Here is a 25,784-nt window from a genome sequence, read left to right as displayed (position 1 = left end):
AAAGCCAACAGACATCAGCCTCATGTCTAGAGATTATTTCTGTTAGAGATAAGGTGTTCTGATGTACATTAAGTACACCAACAGTGACCTCTATAAAACTGTATAAAATATACGATATACGCAATTTTCTGAAAGAAAACCCATATGCATTCAAATAAGTTAATTTGTGAGAAATGAATCACAAAAATCATCAGAAGGTGTCATGCCACCATACTGTTCATGCTGACGACCTGTTTTGGGAGGAATTCATGATACCAACAATCTTGAGGATGTTCCACCCAAAAACCTGGTTTCCTCTGCCAGGGGGTTACGATTTGCTTTTAAATGGAGCTTTCAACAGTATACAAACATACAGCCAAAATTGTTAAAGGAATATAAAATCAAGGTTTTCACTTGCTCTCCCAGTTCCTGGATTTGCAACCAGTAGCCTGCATTGAAGACGGTAGCCCATATGTGAGAATTTAAACATATAAACAAACTTACACTGGTTAAATGGATCTGTATAGATGACAATCTAACAATCATTTTGAAACCAGTGTAGAGATATTGAAAGTGCTTAATTACACCTACATCTTTGTATATTTGAGCTCAAAACATTATTTATTTGCTCATTTTCCACAAAGTGTGGCAATAAATTAGGAGGGCACTGCACGTAGTATATTCTTCATCCTATCACACAGCAATCACGAGTCTGTACTGCTGACACCAAATAGCTTGGTTCTATGGACTCATGTTTGCATCAAATTATGAATCTTCTGTTCGACAGAAAAGTGTTCGCCTTATTGTCAAGAGACAACAGCCGGGAGCCAAGGGAGCAAGACTGGCTGTGCTCTCGGCATAGGAGGGACAGCAGATGCTCTCTTCCCTGTTAATCACAGCAACACTAGCCAATTGCAGACATATGTGTGAGCTCAAGTATGCAGAAGAGGGTAGACAGTCCTCACGCTTTTTCTTCGATCCCTGTGATAACTTGTAGGTTTTTATTTTTGCTTTTGTACCATTGTTTTAATTCTTCAAACATTTGTGAGTGAAAAGTCAGAACGTTTGGGAGCACCGGCAAAACCCAGTGCCAACTTTTATCAAGACACAACAAGAAAAAAAAATATTTTTTTTTTATATGTAACTGTAATGTTATCACGACAACAAAAAATCCACTCCTCACCTGACTTCACATGAATGCACGCTGAGCTCTTTGTGTAGGAGTCCACTCGTCAGGTTATACACCAGTACCGAGCCATTACTCGAACCTGAAGAATACACAACCACACACTGGTTCAATCAATAGTCATCATCCAAATGTCAACCTGAGTCCTGACCTTTTGAGCTACTCTGAGTGGCTGTTAAATATCAACCATCAACATGCCAAAAATAATCTTCAGTCATTTCACACACACACACACACACACATACATACATACATATACACATACATATATATATATATATACATATACATATATATATATATATACACACACACACACACACACACACATAAAAAATTAAATAAAACTCTATTTTCGAGCTGCCTCTAAAAGTGCAATAATGAAATAGAAATGTTCACTGGCAAAACTAATACATTATTATACTTGGGTGTGTAATTATTATTAAGACACTGACTGCAATTTAAAAGTATCTGAATATCAGAAAACCACTGGCTTTATTTTTCAAAATTCCTGAGACAATATATAAGAGTGTTGATCTTGAAAAACCCATGGCACTGTGGCTGAATTCTGGGAAACAGCCAAAAAAATATTTTTTAATAAAAATCAAGTTTTGACTAAAGTTGAGTTTGTCTGCCAATAATATACAGTGTGTTCAAAAAGTATTCAGACACTTACATATATTTAATATAAAATGGATTTAATTAATTTACATTAAAATTGACAAAGCAAAATCTTTTTAAAATAAAAATAACCTGTAGTGTCTAATTTAGATAAATACTAAGGCACCCCAATTGAGCTCAGGTTCATCCTGTTTGATTATTATCTTGAGATAATCAGAACTTGACTGGAGTCCCTCTGTGGAAAATTCAGTTGATTAGACATGATTTACAAAGGCACATATCTGTGTGTGTATAAGGTCCCACAATTAACAGTGCATGTAAAACAATAAAACCAAGCCATGAAATCGAAGGAACTCTCTGTAGACCACCAAGATAAAACTTAGTCTGTGCAAGAGGGTAAAAAAAAAACAATTCTAAAATGGTAAATGGTGTACTTATATAGTGCTTTTATCCAAAGTGCTTTACACTGCGTCTCATTCACCCATTCACACACACACCCCAATGGTAGCAGAGCTGCCATGCAAGGCGCTAACTTGCCATCGGGAGCAACTTGGGGTTCAGTGTCTTGCCCAAGGACACTTCGTATGTGGAGTCACGTGGGCTGAGAATCGAACCACCAACCCTACGATTAGTGGACAACCCGCTCTACCACCTGAGCCACAGCCGACCTAAAGGATAGAATGTTCCCAGGACACAGTGGGAACTACCAGGACTCTTCCTAGAATTGGTCATCTGGCCAAACTAGTATCCAGGCTAGAAAGACCTTGGTCAAACAAAGAACTGAAAGACCACTCTAACAGAGCTTCAGAAGTCCGCCACAAAGAAGTTAAAACCTGCCAGGAAGACAACCATCTCGGAAATACCCCATCAATCAGGCCTTTATGGTACTGTAGCTATATGCAAGCCAGTCCTGAGTAAACATCATATGTCAGGCACATAAAGGACTCAGACAGAGAATGAGAAAAATAATTCTCTGGTCTGATAAAATAAAAATTAGACTCTTTGGGCTGAACTCACAGCTATGTGTGGCAAATCGCTGTAATTGCTGCCAAAGGTGCTTCAACAAAGAACTGACTAAAGTATATGAATACAGTAACTAAATGAGATATTTCAGTTTTTATAAATTAGCAAAAAAAAAAAAAAAAAAAAAATTATTTTTGCAAGGGTTTGGGTTATTTTGTCAGTTGAATCCATTTTAAATTAAAGCCATAATACAACAAAGTGTGCAAAAACCAGAAGGGCTCTGAAAACTTTCCGAAGTACTTCAACATCTCTACTGTGAGAAAGAGAAATATATTTCACCAAAACAATGTGGAAGTGTTTTTATTTAGATTATATTCTTTTATAAACGTGTGTGTCTTGGTGTCTCCCTGCAAAGATCCTGTTGTGTTTGGAGGCAGTGTAACAAATGCAGCTGTAAATGCAGTCAATCTGTCAAAGTGTCTAAAACCTCGCTAGCTAAATGTGCCTAATTAATCAGATTACTTAAAAGTCAGATATCAACTGTCAAAATGTATGCGATGCTCCTTTGCCATCATAATCAAGGTAACAATGGACAAACTTATAAAAATCTTTAAACGACCTAATAAAAACAAGAAATTCTGCCAACAGAACAGACATAACTGAATGAATATAGGATGATTCCTCTACTGATGTCTCCACAGAGAGATTAGTCAAGTGACGCGATGGCAAAAAGACTCGTGTTTAAATGCCATGACTTTTACCTCATGTGATGAGAGAGAATAATGAGGATGATGCTTATAATCAAATTTTTTACAATTTCGGCAGTAATGCAGTTCTTTTCAATATGTAAATCAGGTAAATGTAAAGGCAGTCTTTCAGTGGAATTGGAGGTAACTAGATTTGGAAAATCTGGTTCTGATTGAAATACATGCAAAAGATAAACATATTTTACTAAAAACAAAAAACAAACAAACAAAAAAGAAATATAAAATGCAAAAATGTAAAATGTCAATTTCCTCATATGAAGGGTTTTCCCTAGACCACCACACACATGTGAACAATAAGAGATGCACATGTTAACTGCTGCAATCTAAATCGATCAAAAGCAGATAGTTGGTCTATTAGCTACATACTACACAATCTGTAAATAACACTTTGTTTTTCTTTTTTTTTTTTAAAAAAAAACCATGTTTTAAATCACTCAATCTTCTTTCCATGTGAACTGAATACAGTATGTGGCACAAGCACCAGGCAGGCTCACCCTGACTGAAGAGTTTATGAGGACATGCCTTTTTCCATATATGAAGACGATAAATCATTTGATAATTCGCCCAGGATTGTGGGGCGGCCTAGAGTTAAGACAGAGTCTGTCTGTGTTGTGATGTATAGGCTCTATATGACAATGTGTGTGTCGTGTCCATAATAGAGAGGTTTGATATCAGATTACAGGCTACAGATTGATCACGCAGATCATATTGGCTTGACAGCGGTGCGTCGGGTGTGAAATAGCTGTCATGCAGCCATAATTACTGCTGGAGGAATGAGAGAAGGAGAATGAGACTGGGAAAAAAGAGACATGGAAACGGAAAAGAAAGAGTGAAAGAATTAAGAAAATGTACAAAAGATGTTGTATGTTTGTGAACAAGGATGTGCTGTAAAGCTAGCGTCTCAAAAGTGTTTTTTTATTTATTTAAAAACAATTGACAGAATCTTATAAGGAAGTCTGAGAATGATGGATAGGAATGGAATCATCTAACTTTAATGAGCCAAAGCATAACAAATTCAGCCTTGGCTACTTCTTTCAGTTTGATGTCTATCTTCCTTCAACGTCCGTTTTCAATTAATTCAAAGTGTCTGATCGATTACATACAGACCAGGATGAACTGATCCAAAATTGTGTGATTCGTCTCAGTTTCCAGCATAACCCACTGAACTATGTGAGCGTCGTGCCAATAGCACTCAGGCACAAAACATCCTGCATTTAATAGTCTTCCAAGGACAAGCTGATTCAGGGTCACTATCTGTCTCTGTTTAGTGCTCCAAATATTCAGATCTGTATCTGTTTTCGGATTTCAACCTGTGGCCTAAACCAGAAATTGTTCAGAGAACTAGAAATGCCAGCACCATCAGCATTGTCTGTAATTTCTCGAATTCATAATGGCTCTCAAAACACGGGACGTTTTTGTTTGAACCTGATTGTGATCTACAGGGTGTCCCAAAAGTCTCCGCACATAGGGGGAATTAACACATTTTAGTGAAACATACTTAGTTATATATATATATATATATATATATATATATATATATATATATATATATCAGTATAAAGGCATCAATTACACCACTACAGCACCTTTGCCTTTTTTGTCCCCATTTTCCCACATTTTTTTTCTTTAAATGTGTCATTATTTATCTTGCAGCTGGCCGGCTTTTATTTAGAGTTTTCTAAAATGTCTTTGGAGGTAATGAATAGGAAAAAGATCTGGAACCAACAGCGTGGAACATTAATGTATGTCATGATTTATAACTCCATGGACTCAATGTAGACACTGACTACACCATGCATCACAGACAATCCTCTGTCTAAAATCCCAGACGGACCTCATTACCAGACGATCATTTAAGCAAGGACTCATTTTACATACTTTTGATTTCTAGATCAATATGCCACATTGTCTGCTTCTGTAATTAATTTTTTGTTGTTGATAGCAGGGGGCATTATTTCCAGTGTTGCAGGACAAGATTTAAACAGAATTTGATATTTTCCAAGCTCAAAGACACCCAGTTCAACTCACCACTTAATTATCAGGTTTAGTAGGTGTGCTGCAGCATGGTGCTGCCTATTATTTTCATAATTAGCTTCTTATTATTGTTTTTTTACCAAAACATTTTTGTTCTGGGGTTCCCCCCCCCCCGCACAACAAGAACATCTCTCAATTTCTTTATCCTGATGTTTAGTGGGAAAACTGAGGTAAAGTTGAGTAAGTAGATTAAATCACTTGTAAATTTGGGCAGCAGGGAACCTGGTAGACTACTGTATTCATCTACAATTTGTTCCCAGTTAAATTACTGAACAAAAAAATGGACCATGACAAAGTAGCAACTAAAACAAAAGTCTGAATCGAGTGCACGCTTAAGGTTCAGAAAAAAGACTTTAAATCAACTTTAGAAAACCAGTGTGTTTTATTTGCTTTTTTATAACATGGATTTTACAGGCATAGATGTAAATGTGCAGTAAGTCAGAAATGTAATACGCAGCACTTTTAGGTGGTGACAAAAAAAAAAGGTAATTCACTAACATTTACTTGTGTGGTTCTTTGCTTCCACGTTGTGCATAAAAATCATGTAACGCAAACCTAGCTGTGGATTATGTAAAGGATAATCCACAGCTAGGGTTGCGTTACACGATTTTTACCACAAACAGGGTGGTATGACATGACACAATGCGAAGCAGATTATTTTCATATAATTGCATGGTCTAGAATGTGTTATACAAGGTGCTTACACACTAGACTTCCTCCATAAACGTTAAATAAATGTGCCCGAACAACAAACTTCATCACATCGACAATTCCACAGTTTTCTTTGTTTCTTAAAGTCTGTTTATTATTCATCTTAGAATATGTGGTGCTTCCACTGTACAAGTCCCTGTGTATGAGCTGTTACTATAGAAACAATAACATAATAGAACAAGTGCATTAATATTAACCTATCGCTCATATTACAGCCGGAACTACTTTCCAAGCCGTGCTGTTATGTGAAAATAATGACCACTTTCTGGCCAATCAGATTTGAGAATTCAACCGGACTGTGGTAGAAATCTAAATAACTTCATTCATAATGGACTAGACACAACCAGGCCTGATTACTGCAAACCCTGTTCAATAAAATCAGAACTTAAATAGAACTTTTTCAACAGCATGAAGTTGGTTAAAAGGTCTTACACAGTAACACAGTATGCCAAAACTGAAATCCAGAAATGGTGAGAAAGAAGGTGATTGAAATCCATCAATCAGAGCTATTTCAAAGGCTCTGGGACTCCAAAGAACCACAGTGAGAGCCATTATCTCCAAATGGAAAAACTCAGCACAGTAGTGAACCTTCCCAAAAGTGGTCGACCTTCCAAACCATAGAAAGTCCTAAAAAAAAAAAAAAAAAACCCTTGTCCTTGTCCAGGATGTAAGTGAAAGACTGATGTCCAGTTACCAGAAGCTTGCTTAAAGGTTGCGGTTATTGCTGCTAAAGTTGGCACAACCAGATTTTAAGTTTAAGGGGGCAATTAGTTTTTCACATTGGTGAAAGGTGTTGGGTAACTTTTTTTGCTTCAATAATAAAAAATAAAAAAAATACAAAATAAAACCTGTATTGTGTGTTTACTCAGGTTGCCTTTGTTTTATGTTGTATTTCATGTGAAGATCTAAAACTATTTAGTGTGAAATATACACAAAAACAGAAGAAATACTTGTTCACAGCACTGAATGTTGTAATGTACCTGTAATTCAACAGGGAATTAGTTACTGTACTTGTAGTTCTGTGAGAAAAAAAAAAATTCTCATGGAACAAAAAAAATCTTACAAGTCACTGTAACCAAATTACACAGAATTACTAGCCTAGTTATAAGGCTGTAAAATACAGGCTTCATAGAATGTGTTAGTGGGAAAAACACCATTTTTGTGTAAATCCTTCAACCAAAAAATAAAATATAATCTGCTACTTTATGAGCATGGTATATTTAAGAACAGATACTTTCCTGGCTCTAAATTTTATATAAAGTTAAAGTTAACCTCCAAAAGGTCTTATAAGTTTCTGTAAAGTTTTTTAATATCCAAGCACATACTCAATCTTTTTGAGTGAGATTTTAATCACAGGGAGGGTTGTGTGCGTGCGTGTGTGTGAGCGAGACAAAGAGGGCAGAATACAGGGCAGTTAGATTAAATGATGAATAAAGGATATGAAACACATGCTCATGCTTTCTTCTCCTCCATGACAATACATTCGTTTCTCAGATTTGTTTTGTTTCCCGCAATCCAGGGCAAAACCCTGATCTGAAATGAATGGATGATTACTTTTGTTTATTCAATCAGTGTTCAAGACCAAGAAAGACTATGAGATCTGTTTATCATCCTTCAAAGCAAAGTTCAAAATTCATCCATTAAACAGCTTGAAGCTGTTGTGGTGTTCTCTTATAGTTACATTTAGCTAATGTATGCACTACAGTCCTAAATATTCATTAGGAATGCATTAGAGTTCATCTTGTTTATGCTTCCTGTTTGCATTTTAAACACTTTAATGGCACTTGCCATTTCACTGAATAACTACTCCACTGCTAGCGTAAAAGACAGTTTTGTCATTACTTCAGTAGAAATGGAGATAACGTAATATAGCCAATTATAGAGCAGGCCAGTTTTTTTTGTGCTTTTACTACCATAAAAAGTCACTAGACTTTTTTTTTTGTGTTTTTTTCTACGGTCTGAAGTAGGGCTGGGTGATATGACATTATAACATAAATTATGTCACAATATGCTTTTCTGTGATACTGGTAAACTTTTTTTTGTATGTTTTTATTAATCAATGTAATTACAAAAGGACTTTTTGAAGCAGATGAAAAGGTAAAATGTAAAAAATTGACAGATTATTCTTTTCCTTTTCAGTGTTATTTATTTGTTTGTTTCTAAACAAAATGCCGTGTGTGTGTGTATATGTGTGTGTGTGTGTGTGTGTATATATATATATATATATATATATATATATATATATATATATATATATATATATATATATAAAAAGAAATCACAGGATTTCTTTTCAGTGTTATCTATCCATTCATCCATCCATCCATGCATCTGTCGGTCTTACTATTTATCTAACAATCTATCTACAATCTACCAATATAATCACAATACATACCGTCTATCAAATAAATGCCTTTGAGAATCGTGATAATATTTTTGTCATATCCCACCCACAAACTAAGCCACTCCATTAATGAAGAATGGATTTTGATTATTTCTTAGGAACTGTGTAAATAAAGCAGAAGCTGGTCCATGAGAGAGCACCCCAGAAACCTACAGTAATTACAGAAATTAAGAAAGGAACTGAAATAATGAAAACAAAAAAGAAGGTTCATGGGAGGAAATGAGTGGCTCCACCAGCAATACTATAACTACTTCCATTATTAGTTGGTTTGTTCAGATGTTGCTCCAGCTGTACTGTGTACTTACCCATACTGTCATGTGTGTTTATATGTCTCACATATGTAGTAATGAGTGCACTTTATGTAGGGCTGTGTATAAAGTCTCTGTATTGTCTTTTATGCACCATGGCCCTGCACACAATTTTGTCCTACTATATATGGATGATGATATGAACTGATTTGCCGCTGTGTTTAGTACTCACCCACGGCCAGCAGCGGCTGGTAGTGCTGGATATTTTTAGTGGTTAAAGGAGGACACATGCGCAGCGAGAAAGGTGGCAAGGGCAAACCAGACAGCAGCCCTGTCAGTAGGAACTTCAGCTGCACCTCCTGCTGCCCCACCATGGATACAGGAGGATCAACACCCGAGATCAGAGTGGGACCTGAGGGAAACAAAAGATACGTTAAGGCATTTCATTACTTAAAGATCCTTGGATAAGAAGTGAAAAGAAATAAACAGAAAATGAAATGAAAAGAAGTCTTTTGGATGACTGGTAAAACCTTACTTCCATTAGCATCACCTGTTAGCAAGCACCCAAAACTTCACAAAATATATCACACTGAGTATGGTCCAAAGGTCATAGTACAACAACTAGTAAGTAAATAACAAACTGATACAGATTGGTGATTACTGAGATAATATCATTCAAGATTATATTATTTTTAACCAAGATAAGTCTAATCTAACACTACATCTAATCTAATACCGCTCCACATGATGGAGGTTCTGATTTGATCTAACACTGTGTCTGATCTAACACTTCCTGATGACAGACGTTCTAATCTGATCTAATACCTCATCTGCTCTCACTGCATCTAATAGAACAGATCTAATACAGCATCTGATCTAAAACAATGTCTGATCTTTAACTGAGGCTGATCTAACACTAATTCATTTGACAGAGGTTCTGATCTATTCCAGTATTTGATCTAACACCCTGTCTGATGTAACATAGCCTCTGATTTAACACTGTATCTGATCAGACACAGCATCTGACAATACACTATGGCTGATTTAACACAGCATCTGATCTTACACCGCTCCACATGATGGAGGTTCTGATCTGATCTAACCCCCTTGTCTGAGCCAACACTGCATATGATCTAACATTGTGCCGAATTGAACACTAAGTCTGATCTAACACGATATTTGAACACGCATGGTGTCTGGTCTAACACCGCTACATATGATGGAGGTTCTGATCTCATCTAACACCATGTCTGTTTTAACACCATGTCTGGTCCAACACAATGCCTGATCTAACTCCACCTCTGGTCTTCACTTCCTCATGACAGAAGTTCTGATCTGATCTAACCCTGTCTGATCTAATATGGTGTCTGATCTAGTTCAGTATCTGATCTAACACCTCCTCTGATATTACACTATATCTGACCCAACATTTCCTCATGACAGAAGTTCTGACCTGATCTAACCCTGTGTCTGATCTAACATAGCATCTGATCTAACACCATGTCTGAGCTTACACTGAGTCTGATCTAACACTTCATGACAGAAGTTCTGATCTATTCCAGTGTCTGATCCAACACCCTGATCTAACAGACTCTGAACTAACATTGTATCTGATCAGACACAGCATCTGATCTTACACTATGGCTGATCGAACACGGCATCTGATCTTACATCGTTTCAAAAGCTCTGAATTGATCTAACCCCGCATCTGATCTAACACAGCATCCAATGCCACTCTACATGACCGGTCTAATCTGATCTTAACAGGATTTCATCTGTTTGAAAAATAATTATATGAAATTGAATTCAACCTGGATTATCCTCATCATTTTTAAGAATTGTTGCATTGTCATATACTTCATTCAAGTGGTAACATGTATATTAACACACAGCAATATTTTCATGATCATGATAGATGTGCAAAAACAAGGCATATGATTATATTCAGAGCAGGTGGTAATGTGGAGCAGAGCACCACAAATGTAAAAAGAAAGTAGGGTATTCCAGTGTATTCATTATCAAGAGGTATGGTTAAGTCTGTCGATGAGATATCCAATCAAATGAACTCCTCTCAATCCATTTACCGTAATTTCTGGACTATAAACCGCTACTTTTTTCCACACGCTTTGAACACTGTGGCTTAAACAATGACGCGGCTAATTTATGGATTTTTACAGGCTAACGAGCTTCATGCCGCCAAAACATTTAACCTCGTCACATGGGGCCAATGAAATTACCGAACAGGTCACAGTGGACCAATGAAACTGTTCGAATTAAATCAAACGCACTCACACTAAATTCTTCAGATTAGTCATTTTGCGCTTCATGCACACACCCTCATCATGGAAAACACACGAAGAAATGCATATGATGTAGCTTTCAAGTTAAAGGCAATCGATCTGGCTGTCGAAGAGGGAAATCGAGCTGCTGCACGAAGTGTGTGACGAAGTACCGGTAATTCTGAGGCTGTTCAATTCCGACACTGAAGAAGACGACTTTAGTGGTTTTAGTGCGCAGGAGGAAGATGAAGATAGCCATCAATGACTTTTCCTGGTAGGCACCTGTATTTTTTTATTTTTTTAACCAGCCGTGTTCCAGGCACTGTTCGGAAAAAAGCATTTACGGTACGTATTTAATTAAAAGTTAAAAAAAATCTTTCTGTGTAACATCTTTCTGTGTAAATATCTCATGTTACAATGTGGACACCTACGGCTTATAGACAAGTGCGGCCCATATATTTACAATTTTTTTTTTTTCTTTTTAAAGTTAGTGGGTGCGGCTTATATTCAGGTGCGCTCAATAGTCCGAAAATTACGGTAAGAACCGAGTGTTCACAGTGCAGCATGGTGACAATTGCCTAGTGACATATAACTAGATTCATTACAATAAATATGTGTAATAGTTACTTTGCAAAACATAAGCCAAAAAGCTTAGTCAATTGAATTGAATGCTTATGGATCGATACATCATAATTATGGCAAAATGCATTACAAGAAAAAATGTGTTGTGTAAAGAATAAAATGACTGAAAAAACTGGGTGTTAAGACATGACAGGACAAGGCTTAAAGCGGTGTATGAGGTTAGCGAAATGTCATCTTATCCGTGCGAGTGCGCTAAGAGGAGATTAAGGGAGACAGTAAAAGCATTTTAGATCAAAATGGGTTTGAATATTCAACAGATTTTGACTATTAAATAGTATTATAGTATCACACCAATGTTTGTGCCCTCCACCCAGATTAATTTCTCAATACAAAAATAGCAAAAGTAAGTACAATACATATTTTAATGGTATATTCAGTATCTCACAAAAGTGAGTACACCCCTCACATTTTTGTAAATATTTGATTATATCTTTTCATGTGACAACACTGAAGAAATGACAATTTGCTACAATGTAAAGTAGTGAGTGTACAGCTTGTGTAACAGTGTAAATTTGCTGTCCCCTCAAAATAACTCAACACACAGCCATTAATGTCTAAACCGCTGGCAACAAAAGTGAGTACACCCCTAAGTGAAAATGTCCAAATTGGGCCCAATTAGCCATTTTCCCTCCCTGGTGTCATGTGAATTGTTAGTGTTACAAGGTCTCAGGTCTGAATGGGGAGCAGGTGTGTTAAATTTGGTGTCATCGCTCTCACACTCCCTCATACTGGTCACTGGAAGTTCAACATGGCACCTCATGGCAATGAACTCTCTGAGGATCTGAAAAAAAGAATTGTTGCTCTACATAAAGATGGCCTAGGCTATAAGAAGATTGCCAAGACCCTGACACTGAGCTGCAGCACGGTGGCCAAGACCATACAGCGGTTTAACAGGACAGGTTCTACTCAGAACAGGTCTCGCCATGGTCGAACAAAGAAGTTGAGTGCACGTGCTCAGCGTCATATCCAGAGGTTGTCTTTGGGAAATAGACGTATGAGTGCTGCCAGCATTGCTGCAGAGGTTGGAGGGGTGGGGGGTCAGCCTGTCAGTGCTCAGACCATACGCCGCACACTGCATCAAATTGGTCTGCATGGCTGTCGTCCCAGAAGGAATCCTCTTCTAAAGATGATGCACAAGAAAGCCCGCAAACAGTTTGCTGAAGACAAGCAGACTAAGGACATGGATTACTGGAACCATGTCCTGTGGTCTGATGAGACCAAGATAAACTTATTTGGCTCAGATGGTGTCAAGCGTGTGTGGCGGCAACCAGGTGAGGAGTACAAAGACGAGGGAGTCTTCCCTACAGTCAAGCATGGTGGTGGGAGTGTCATGGTCTGGGGCTGCATGAGTGCTGCCGGCACTGGGGAGCTACAGTTCATTGAGGGAACCATGAATGCCAACATGTACTGTGACATACTGAAGCAGAGCATGATCCCCTCCCTTCGGAGACTGGGCCACAGGGCAGTATTCCAGCATGATAACGACCCCAAACACACCTCCAAGACGACCACTGCCTTGCTAAAGAAGCTGAGGGTGGAGGTGATGGACTAAACCCTATTGAGCATCTGTGGGGCATCCTCAAATGGAAGGTGGAGGAGCACAAGGTCTCTAACATCCACCAGCTCCATGATGTTGTCATGGAGGAGTGGAAGAGGACTCCAGTGGCAACCTGTGAAGCTCTGGTGAACTCCATGCCCAAGAGGGTTAAGGCAATGCTGGAAAATAATGGTGGCCACACAAAATATTGACACTTTGGGCCCAATTTGGACATTTTCACTTAGGGGTGTACTCACTTTTGTTGCCAGTGGTTTAGACATTAATGGCTGTGTGTTGAGTTATTTTGAGGGGACAGCAAATTTACACTGTTACACAAGCTGTACACTCACTACTTTACATTGTAGCAAAGTGTCATTTCTTCAGTGTTGTCACATGAAAAGATATAATCAAATATTTACAAAAATGTGAGGGGTGCACTCACTTTTGCGAGATACTGTATACATATACATAAAATTTATTTTTCTTCCCTTACACACACACTAAAAAAGTTTCAGTTATGGACTTGGACTTTAATCTATATTAAAGGGAAAAAAGAATATAAATAATAAAAGCAATTTGATGAAAATGCTACAAACAGCACAATTCCAGATGCCACTAATGGGATTTCATAGTCTAGTCTGAGACCCAGATACACAAAGAAAGATGAAAGATTACAAATGCGATAATGATCGCACAGAGTATACACACTATACTACACACACAGCTTCTATAACCTTAGGGCAAATAGGAAGAAGTATCAGTTCTTTAACAATGATGGAAAAAAATATATAAATATAAATAAAAAGGATAAAAGAGCCCTCCGTCTCTGAGAAGGTTATCAGTATTGGGCCAGCAACTGGAACAAAAAGATTTAGAGAGGGGGAGGCCATTGTGGACAAAGAGAAAGAGAGACAGAGAGCAAGTGAGAGTGAGAGAGAGAGAGACAGAAACCCACAGGCTCACTTGGAGCGGTTTGTCATTACGTAACTGAACGTCAGTAAAAGAAGACCACCTGTAATATTATATCTTCAGTGAACGAGACTAATCAGACAGGGTTTACAGGAAAATATGTGGAAATACTTGTGTCTTAAAGGCTGACAGTCTCTCAATTCTGCCAAATGAAAAATGTATATATGTAAAAAAATTTTAAACCAGTAAAGGGGTTGAAACTGAAAGAGTAACATCCTCTCATTCTGAGCAGGAAAACAAGGTGTGTAAATGTCTATGAGTTCCAGTTTACGTGAACATGATATGAGCAGAGCATAAGGAAAGATAATGTACTTTGCATGGCACTGTAGCAGCTAAACTCATACAATGACAGCTTAGCTGTGCTTGGCTAGCGACACCAAAGTTAGAAAAGTTTTACATTTTATCGGTCTGGTAGTCCTACAAACACTGACAACACCCAAGGTTTTATGATAAATCCAACTTTTCCATGGATTTGAAAGTAACGTGCACGATCCAGGCTGTCCAAAACATGAGAATGTTTTATATTATGCGCTTCAAACAAACTCGTAAGTGTATTAACGTGGCTGGTCGTGTCAGATGCCGCGACAGATGGGTGTGCTGTTTAATGTGTTCCAGACGTATTTTCTTCAGCACAGAAATGACATTTTTACATTTATATCCTTATCTGTAAATGTTAGAAATTCACGCCAGTATTTCCATCTTACATAAAGACTTGTGCTAATAGCAAGTGAGTCTTCATTAAACATCACTGAATGAGTGAGTCGTCGAATGTGCGTCAATCAAACAGCACGCAATAGAAAGGAAGCACAATAACTCTGATTAAACAACATATTTTGATCAAATATGTTGTTTGATGCTATATTTAGAAACAAAAGTAATTGTGCTTTTATGAGAGTAGTAACTGTAATGGGGTTCTAACATGTAATTGTATAGAAATGTAAGAAGTGTCATATATTTACAGAATAAAGTAATATGGTACTTGTGTTCAGATGAGTGAATGTGTGGTACTGAAGAACATTCAACCTCTTACCAGTTAACACTTAGTTTGTGTGTTTTGTTTTTCTTTCTTAGCATTTTTATATAGTGTAACTTCTGCTTTAAAGCTTCTGGACGATCAGCTGTTTTTCTGTTTTCAAAATACAATGTAATTTTTTTTTTTATCCTTTGCACAATGTATAGCATAGCCCACATAGATACATTTAATATCTTTTTCATAGCCTTCAATTTGCACAATGTTTGAAGAACAACACTGGGCAGAATGTGAAATAACATGTTTTTTCGAGAGAAAAAAAATGCAGAAAATAAAAATTGGCCTTTTAATCCAACTAATCGATTAATCAAAGAAAACAATCAACAAATTAATTGATTATCAAAATAATCGTTAGTTGCAGCCCTAGTAACTGGTAATCTGTAATGGATTACTTTTTCGAGTAACCCAACACTGCCCCTTACACTGATATTATTAGTACAGATCTCTAAGTTATAACTGCTTCCAGTAAATAGGAACATACTTTTATTCATATTAGTATTTAATATGTAATCTTGTTTCCGAAATATAATGTATAACTAGAAGTCGCAGAACATTTTTACGTCGAGCATCTATATGTTGTGTAGAAGGTTCAGGCTGTGGTTGGTCTCAGCAAGGCAATCCTTTATGTTCAGAGCTATGTTTAATTTTTAGATTAGACCTACAGTGCATATTTTATATTATATATATATATATATATATATATATATATATATATATATATATATATATATATATATATATATATATATATATATATATATATATATACACACACAGTGAGGGAAAAAAGTATTTGATCCCCTGCTGATTTTGTACATTTGCCCACTGACAAAGAAATGATCATTCTGTAATTTTAATGGTAGATTTATTTGAACAGTGAGAGACAGAATAACAACAAAAAAAAAATCAGAAAAACGCATGTCAAAAATGTTATAAATTGATTTGCATTTTAATGAGGGAAATATGTATTTGACCCCTCTGCAAAACATGACTTAGTACTTGGTGGCAAAACCCTTGTTGGCAATCACAGAGGTCAGACATTTCTTGTAGTTGGCCAACAGGTTTGCACACATCTCAGGAGGGATTTTGTCCCACTCCTCTTTGCAGATCTTCTCCAAGTCAATAAGGTTTCGAGGCTGATGTTTGGCAACTCGAACCTTCAGCTCCCTCCACGGATTTTCTATGGGATGGCTAGGACACTCCAGGACCTTAATGTGCTTCTTCTTGAGCCACTCCTTTGTTGCCTTGGCCGTGTGTTTTGGGTCATTGTCATGCAAGAATACCCATCCACGACCCATTTTCAATGCCCTGGCTGAGGGAAGGAGGTTCTCACCCAAGATTTGACGGTACATGGCCCCGTCCATCGTCCCTTTGATGCGGTGAAGTTGTCCTGTCCCCTTAGCAGAAAAACACCCCCAAAGCATAATGTTTCCACCTCCATGTTTGACGGTGGGGATGGTATTCTTGGGGTCATAGGCAGCATTCCTCCTCCTCCAAACACGGCGAGTTGAGTTGATGCCAAAGAGCTCCATTTTGGTCTCATCTGACCACAACACTTTCACCCAGTTGTTTTCTGAATCATTCAGATGTTTATTGGCAAACTTCAGACGGGCATGTATATGTGCTTTCTTGAGCAGGGGGACCTTGCGGGCGCTGCAGGATTTCAGTCCTTCACGGCGTAGTGTGTTACCAATTGTTTTCTTGGTGACTATGGTCCCAGCTGCCTTGAGATCATTGACAAGATCCTCCCGTGTAGTTCTGGGCTGATTCCTCACTGTTCTCATGATCATTGCAACTCCACGAGGTGAGATCTTGCATGGAGCCCCAGGCCGAGGGAGATTGACAGTTCTTTTGTGTTTCTTCCATTTGCGAATAATCGCACCAACTGTTGTCACCTTCTCACCAAGCTGCTTGGCAATGGTCTTGTAGCCCATTCCAGACTTGTGTAGGTCTACAATCTTGTCCCTGACATCCTTGGAGAGCTCTTTGGTCTTGGCCATGGTGGAGAGTTTGGAATCTGATTGATTGATTGCTTCTGTGGACAGGTGTCTTTTATACAGGTAACAAGCTGAGATTAGGAGCACTCCCTTTAAGAGTGTGCTCCTAATCTCAGCTCGTTGCCTGTATAAAAGACACCTGGGAGCCAGAAATCTTTCTGATTGAGAGGGGGTCAAATACTTATTTCCCTCATTAAAATGCAAATCAATTTATAACATTTTTGACATGCGTTTTTCTGGAATTTCTTGTTGTTATTCTGTCTCTCACTGTTCAAATAAATCTACCATTAAAATTATAGACTGATCATTTCTTTGTCAGTGGGCAAACGTACAAAATCAGCAGGGGATCAAATACTTTTTTCCCCTCACTGTATGTATGTATGTATGTATATATATATATATATATATATATATATATATATATATATATATATATATATATATATAGGCAAGAAAAAGTATGTGAACCTTTTGGAATTTCATGGTTTTCTGAATTAATGTCATAAAATGTGATCTGATCTTCATCCAAGTCAAGGGTATTGACAAATATAATGTGCCTAAAATAATAACACAATAAATTCTGATCCCTCATGTCTTTATTGAACACACTCATTCAACATTCAAAATGGCAGTGGAAAAAGTAAGTGAACCCTTACAATTAATAACTGGTTGACCCCACCTTGGCAGCAATAACCTCAAGCAGGCGCTTCCTGTAGCTGTGGATCAGACCTGCACATCGTTCAGGAGGAATTTTAGCCCATTCTTCCTGGCAGAACTGCTTTAGCTCCGTCATATTCTTTGGACGTCTCATGTGTATGGCTCTCTTCAAGTCATTCCATAGCATCTCTATTGGGTTGAGGTCTGGGCTCTGACTTGAAGCCATTCTGTTGTGTACTTGCTCCGGTGTTTTGGGTCGTTGTCCTGTTGCATCACTCAACTTCTACACAGTTTCAGCTGAATTGCAGACATTCTCACATTATCCTGAAGAATTGTCTGATATACTTGGGAATTCATATTCCCCTCAATGACTGCAAGCTGGCCAGGCCGTGATGCAGCAAAGCTGGCCCAAATCATGATGTTTCCTCCACCATACTTTACGGTTGGGATGATGATTTCATGATGATAAGCCATGCCCTTTCTACACCAGATGTAGTGCTGTGTGGTTTTTCCCAAATAGTTCAATCTTAGTTTCATCAGTCCACAAAACATTTTGCCAGTACCGCTGTGGAGTGTCAGTGTGCTCTTTTGTAATCTTCAGGCATGCAGCAATGTTCTTTTTAGTAAGCAGTGGCTTCCTTCGTGGTGTCCTGCCGTAGATACCCTGCTTGTTCAATGTTTTACGTATTGTAGACTCATGAACAGAGATGTTAGCCAGTTCCAATGATGCCTTCAAATCTTTGGCTGTCATTCAGGGTTGTTTCTTTACCTCATTGATGAGTCTTCGTTGTGCTCTTGGTGTCATTTTGACTGGGCGCCCACTTCGTGGTAGAGTAGCAACAGTCCCAAAGTGTCTCCATTTCTAGAATGTTTGCCTAACTGAAGACTGGTGAATTTCTAAAGTCTTTGAAATCACTTTGCAACCCTTGCCAGCTTTATGTAAATCAACAATTCTTGATCGTAGATCCTCTGAAAGCTCTTTTTGGCGAGGCATGGCTAACATAAGCGTGTGCTTCTTGTGCAGCGCAAACTCCAAAAGTTTGAGGGGTTTTTATCAGTCAAAGTAGCTGTCGTCCACACCTCCAACCTCATTTTCTTAACGAGACTCCAGGTGTGCTAAAACCTGACTCCAATTAGCTTTTTGAGGTCATTAACTCAAGGGTTCACATATTTTTTCCACAGGCACTATGAGGTTTTTTTTGGTTGTTCTCAATAAAGACATGAAAGATCAGAATTTTTTTGTGTTATTATTTTAGACACATTATATTTGTCAATACCCTTAACTTAGATGAAGATCAGATCACATTTTATGACAAATTTACTCAGCAAACCATGAAATTCCAAAAGGTTCACATACTTTTTCTTGGCACTGTGTATATATTATATACACACACACATATTAGTGTGAGTAAATATATATATATATATATTATATATATACATATACACATATACATACACACACACACACACACACATACATGAATATTTTCATATTTTAAAGTGTTACAGAATCATGCGATTATTAATTCAGATGAGATGATGATTTTTTTGCCAGTCATCAGCATAAAGTAGTCCATAAAAGTCTTGTTTTTTTTACAGGGTTGCAGTTTGGTGTTTGGAAGTTGCTCCCTATCCACAGCTGACAGTCATAACAAAACTGTGTATAGTGTTTAAATATTATCTTTTTTAGACTGCTTGAGGAGTTTCAAATGTTCTCCCCATGCCCCCATGGGTTTCCTCTGGGTTCTCCTGTTTCCTCACACCTCCCGAAAACAAGCTGTGAGGTGAACTAGTGATGCTAAATTGCCTCTAGGTGTGAATGAGTGTGTGAATGTGTGTGTATGTGCATGATGTCCTGTGATGGACTTGCGTCCAATCAGGGTGTTTCCCTGTTTCACACCCAGTGTTCCAGGGACAAACTTGGGATTCACCGTGACCCTAGCTGGGATAAAATTGTTACTTAAGATCAATAAATGAATGACTGTACAAACTCCCCCCCCCATTTATTCAGAGAAATCTTTTTTTAATGGATATTCATCTCTATTTTCCACAGTTTCTCTGCTGTTCCATCAACAGGCTGCTTGTGAGGAAAAACTACTAATCCCTAGTGCATGATCATAGTGCAAGAACTGTTGGAATGTAGTCGGGGAAAAATAACATGGTATTAGACTGACTAGCTGTTTCTCTGTATGTTTTTTGGTATATACTGTCACCTAGGCTGTGTCCGAATATCCATACTACACAGTAGGCAAAAAGCAGTACACGTTAAGGAGTAGCATGTCTGAATTTTCAGTACTCATAAAACAGTAGGTAAGAAATACCCAGATGACCTACTGCTTCTGCTGAGATTCTGCAGTATGGAGCCAGTGGATACTGCGCTATCCCATAAGGCAACGGGGACTGTCACGGAATCAAAGCTGTCAGAATCAAAAATGGATTTCTGTAGGATACACTGCTGTCTCATTTGTTTATGGAGACTTTAGGTGTGTGGGTGTTTGGAGGATTGTGAGAGTAAACAGAACATGCCAAAGCTTTGAAGGATGTAATGTTATTTAATTGCGAATCTGTTTTTAGAGGATTTAAACCTAACATGGTGAACAAATTATATTATAGAATTCAGGCAATTTTACTGGGTTTATCTCATACAGTGTAGCAAGTAATAATCTGGAAAGACCTTTGTAATATCACAGTCTAAAACTGGATTTAAAGAGAAGCAAATTAGTAAATGAATCACATGTAAATGAATCATACGTAAATGAATCACATGAAAATGTATCACTTGAATATGAATCAATGAAAATGAAACTCATGAAAATGAATAAATAAATTAAAGACAAAAGAATCAAAAATGGCGAAAGGCAGTGCGTCAGCTCTTTTTAAGTTATAGGTCACATCACAATGCCAACATGGCAGATGTAGTACATCCGGATTGTATTCATTCTACACACATATACTGATCAGTACGTGCTGTATCAACGACCGAGCAGTAGGTACTGAATTGAATTCAGTAGGTACCGTCACAGTACGCGATTTCGGACGCAGCCCTAGTGTTCAAATTAGGCCTGGTTGATGGAACCGGATATTAGTGATGATTGACATGTGACCCGATACAAATGTTTGACAGTTCGTGATATGTATATATATATATATATATATACATATATATATATATATATATATACACACAACTGCAGCACAACAGGACATGACGTGGCCACTGTAGCAACCTAACAGACGTGTGACATGCTGTCTGTGGAAAATTCTAAGCATTACCTATACAGCTTAGGTATTTCAGATCAGATGGGTTGTAAAATTAGGAGAATATAATACTTCACTGTGAGTGTGTATTGTGACCAAGTGTGTATTGTATATTGTAAATGCTGTGCTAATTGAGGTTTTCCCCGTGCTAGATTCATGCCTCAACATGGCTGAAAAAATAGTTCTGAGAGCTTTGGTGTACTCAGAAGCAGAGATTTGATGTTTGAGAATCCCAGGTTTTTACTTTTTTTTTTTTTTTCCAAAGCCTACAAACAGCCTCGATAGAATCCTCTAGTTCTCCTCTTTCATAACAATCAATTATCACAGTATTTTAATAATAAGGAAAGATCATGCTCATTATTATTAGATATCGCCCAACCCAAGTACAAATGAATTAAACATAGAAATCATAAATATATTCGAATGCATAAGTTGTAAAACATGCAAAGCAGCTCAGAAGTGTGCTCGCAGCAAAATGACTCACCGATCATTGAGTTGAGGGAGAGGTCTGGGATTCGTTTCTGGTTCTGACCCAATGGAGTCCCACAAAAATTTACTGGAGAGTAGAGCGGGGACAAGCCTGAGCTGTAATCCAACAACAGACAGACAGAAAGAGAGAAAGAGAGAGAGAGAGAGAGAGAGAGAGAGTGTAAATTAGTATGTGCAAGAGAAAGAGCCTTCAGAATCTTTTGCACTCATTCCCAACCACACTAACATCTGCGGTAACATTAATCCATCAAGCTTGTCCTTATCCCAGTCTGAGTCTGATCTATTGTTGATCCTCAAGGCTGCTCCTGCATGGACTACTACAAGTACAACACTACTCAAGTTGTGTCAAACAGTTACAGTTTGGTTCAGTTAGGTTCATCTAATGCAACCCTGTCTGATTTAAGCACAGCAATTAGATTACACCAATCCAAGGACTGATGCCTAAAGCATTGAGAGATAAGAGAGTCAAAGTGTTCATCATGCTTATTGGCATGGGGAGTGTAATCCAAGGTACCTGAGATTGGATGATACTTTGCCAGTGTGAGCTTTGAGCTCCCAGAGCATGATGCGCCCATCGCTCACCACCAGTGCGGCTCTGTTCTCGTTGACAGGGCAGATCACCGCCCGGTACGGCCGCACTGTCTTAGTCACACGGATTGCATCACACTGAGAGCGCAGATCGTACGACAGCTCCTGCACTCCCTGCTCCGTCTCAGACGGCACTGCTGCTGATAAATTTACATTCAGGTTAAAGGTGCAATAGTCGATTTGTTTTTAATTCCTTACTTGTACAAAAAACCTGGAAGATATGAAGAACATGATAAATAACAATGGAGTAAGTCGTGGCCATAGCAAAAGTTTATAAAATCACTGAAAAAGCCTGTTTGGAAAACTGACTGCCAGTCCTGAAGGCTTGTTTGTGTTTGGATGCGCCTCATGTCAGTAATTTTATAGACACTCTACAGATCATCTAAGATCCTAAGGAGTTAAAAAAAAAAAAAAAAAAAAAAAAAAAAAAACCCCTTCCAATGTTCAACCCACCTAATCATCTTGGAGAAAAAAAAAAAAAAATAAAAGGATTAATCTTGCCTAATAGACCTTTAATACAAATGGGGCCACAAAGGATTTTTACCAAACATTATTTGTAATGTAGTTCTATGCATTTAAGCTTGATCTATGGAAAATGTAATAATAATTAAAACTATCAGATTATCATTTTTCAATTTTCATTTGGCTTCATTCAGCTTTTCTAAAGCTCTTCTAAAGCCCATTTTACATTAGACTGTAGTGGTGCTGTGCCAAATGTTACTCAAAGTAACCTTGTATCTATACTGCAGGAGTTTCTTACTCGCCAATGAGCGAGGATAGAGGTCCATAAACAAGTACAACTTTACTCAAACACGCACAAAATACAAAAAAAAAGATGAAAACAATTCCTGAAGCCTATGTTCTTAAGCACTTATAACTGAGGCTCCAGTTTCAATTGTTACACCTTACACGTCTTAAAACACAATTTTCAAGCCGACGGTAAATTAACTGTTTCTCTCTTTCTCCTTCCTAGATAGACTTTCTTAAATTTTACCCAGAACCTATACAAACTGGTCTTATTAAATAGGTAGGCGTGGTTAATAGAGAAACAGGAATTAAAACATCAGAATAAACATACATAAATATAGAAATAAGTCCTGATAAATGTCATTATGCAGTATTAACAAAATACAAAATAACACTGGCTGTTCTTTCAAATCAATAACTAAGAAGTAAAGAAATAATATAAATTATCTAGCTTATTGAATTGGCTCTCACAGTGACTTTTAAGGTTATTTTTACCTAGCACGGTCATGGTTTCTAGCTAGAAGCACTACAAAATACAATAATTATTCTATATTTTGCAGGAATCTAAACACGGCATGGCCGATATTTCAATCTGCAGTCTACTGCAGCTCGCACTCCGACTCCAAACTTACTGAAAGTTCTGCTACAAAGCATAGAAGTGACAATCTTCAAACCAACTTTGTGATCATATACAGTGTGTAATACATGGTTATAATATTTACATACTGTATACTTCCATGTTATATTTACTAAACCAATGCAAGAAAGCATAGAAATTAATGCTCAACTCCCTAACACAAGAGACTGCTTTTGGTTGTAAAAATGGGCTTTACGCGGACAAAAATATCATGCAAAATGACTTGATGCGTGAACCTGACAAAACCAACAAACCAACCATTTGCTTGCACTTAATAATGGCACGCAGAGTTCAGTGCCCTTATGTGCAGGCTGGATGTGCTTAACTTCTTCTCCTGACTCCTGATACGCTTCAGTGCACTACACAAGCCCAGTCCTCTCATTAGTGTTGGCTTGTGCAGCTGGTGGCACTAACACGCAACGATTCACAAAAGCATTGTAAAATGTCTAAACATAAAGAAACATACCAGCTTTCCCTCTTTTATGTATAACAATTACATATGACGTGCGATATTTGTGTTTCTTATGCATTTTGTATATATTTTATATTAATTTATATAATTAGTAGGGATGCACCGAATGTTCGGCAACCGAAATTATTCGTCTGAAACTAGCAAAAAAAAAAGCACTTTCAGTGTTCAGCCGAATAAATTTGACCGAACAATGACGTGTTTGATAACACGACCAAATAGCCTAGCAACCAGAGTGAGACACGCGAATGTCACTACCTCGATGAGGGGGCGAGCGCATGCACAAGCTACATGCACGAGCTACGTGCTCTTCAGGTGTTTACTGTGGACACACGTGCGTTTGTTTTGTTTCTGTTCCTGAGTATTCTGTCACGTCACGAGACGTAAGGGAGTAGAGTACGGAAGCAGGTAAAGACGTATTTATTTAAGGACAGGCAGACAAATCCAAATCGCAATCCAAAAAACTTAGTCAAGACAGGCAAAGGGAATCAAAGTCGGGGACACAGAAAACAGGGTCAAAACACAAAACAAGAAACATGAACTAGTACTATGGACTGGGAGCGGAAAAACCAGAGGGGACAAAATGAACTAATCTATACTTTAAACTAACTAAATCTATTAAGGAACATAACATTAACAACGTATCTAACTATACTATATCTACTATAATACTCTGCGAGGTGTACAGGGACGCGAGTGGTATATATCCCCAATGTAATCAGCCGTATAGAACCGAATAGAACCATTTTCTGCACTCTTGTCAATGCACTTTTTTGTTGTAGGCTACAGAGTGTTACATTCTTTCAGCAGTCAGTTATAGGCCTAACATAGGCTATTCAAGGGGGGTTCAAAGATGTCCACATCAAAATATTTTTATTTTACTCATTTATTTATTTAAAGTTATACTATGCCTTGTTGGTAGCCTATGCTGCTGGAATGAAAAAAGATGCTCAGTGTTAAATAAATATTTTGAAATTGTAGTTTTTGTAATTGATTTTTTCTTTGAAAAGCAAGACAAAATAGTAAAAAGCACATTTTGACTATTTAATTTATGCAATGGTGAAAAAAATGGCAAAATAAATGGAAAAAACACGAAAAAACGTGTTTTTTCATTATATTCGGTTTCGGACAAGCATTTTCATTTCGGTGAATCCCTAATAATTAGGCTCAATTAGGCTTATCATTTCTACCAATACCCACTAGGGACTATTGGGTGGGGTCATGAGAATTTTGAGCCCTTAGAATGCGGTCACTGGCCAAAAAAAGGAAGAACCTCTGGGTTAATGCAGATCCACTGGGATATATTCAGACACATCTACAAAGTAGTACAAAGTGTATGGTTTTTTTTATCCTTTAACCCAATGAATAAAACTATATAAAACTGTATAATAACCGAGGAACACTCAGAGATGAAAAACAGATTATTCAGATTAGGACAATTTAACCTTTCCAGTCATCAAGGTGACTTTATTGTATGACAAATTATCATGCAGTTTGAAAAAGACACTTTTTCAGTACTCAGAATATCTAGCAGTATTCTGACACACTGTTAATTTTACTGACACACAC

General features: G+C 37.6%; 1 protein-coding gene across 1 annotated transcript in view; it reads right to left on the bottom strand.

Moving 5' to 3' along the window:
* The window catches only part of wdr11 (WD repeat domain 11), a 132,182-nt gene that overhangs the window by 85,721 nt on the left and 20,677 nt on the right, over positions 1–25,784 (bottom strand). The window contains exons 8-11 of the mRNA XM_053620578.1: positions 22,289–22,499; positions 21,770–21,870; positions 9,146–9,325; positions 1,163–1,247 (exon numbers count right to left, since the gene is read on the bottom strand). Coding sequence (XP_053476553.1) covers positions 1,163–1,247; positions 9,146–9,325; positions 21,770–21,870; positions 22,289–22,499 — 577 coding nt within the window. The remainder of the gene's footprint in view (positions 1–1,162; positions 1,248–9,145; positions 9,326–21,769; positions 21,871–22,288; positions 22,500–25,784) is intronic.

The sequence above is a fragment of the Ictalurus furcatus genome, chromosome 3 (genome assembly GCF_023375685.1).
Source record: "Ictalurus furcatus strain D&B chromosome 3, Billie_1.0, whole genome shotgun sequence".
NCBI lineage: Eukaryota > Metazoa > Chordata > Actinopteri > Siluriformes > Ictaluridae > Ictalurus > Ictalurus furcatus.
This window is presented reverse-complemented; position numbering and strand designations above follow the sequence as displayed.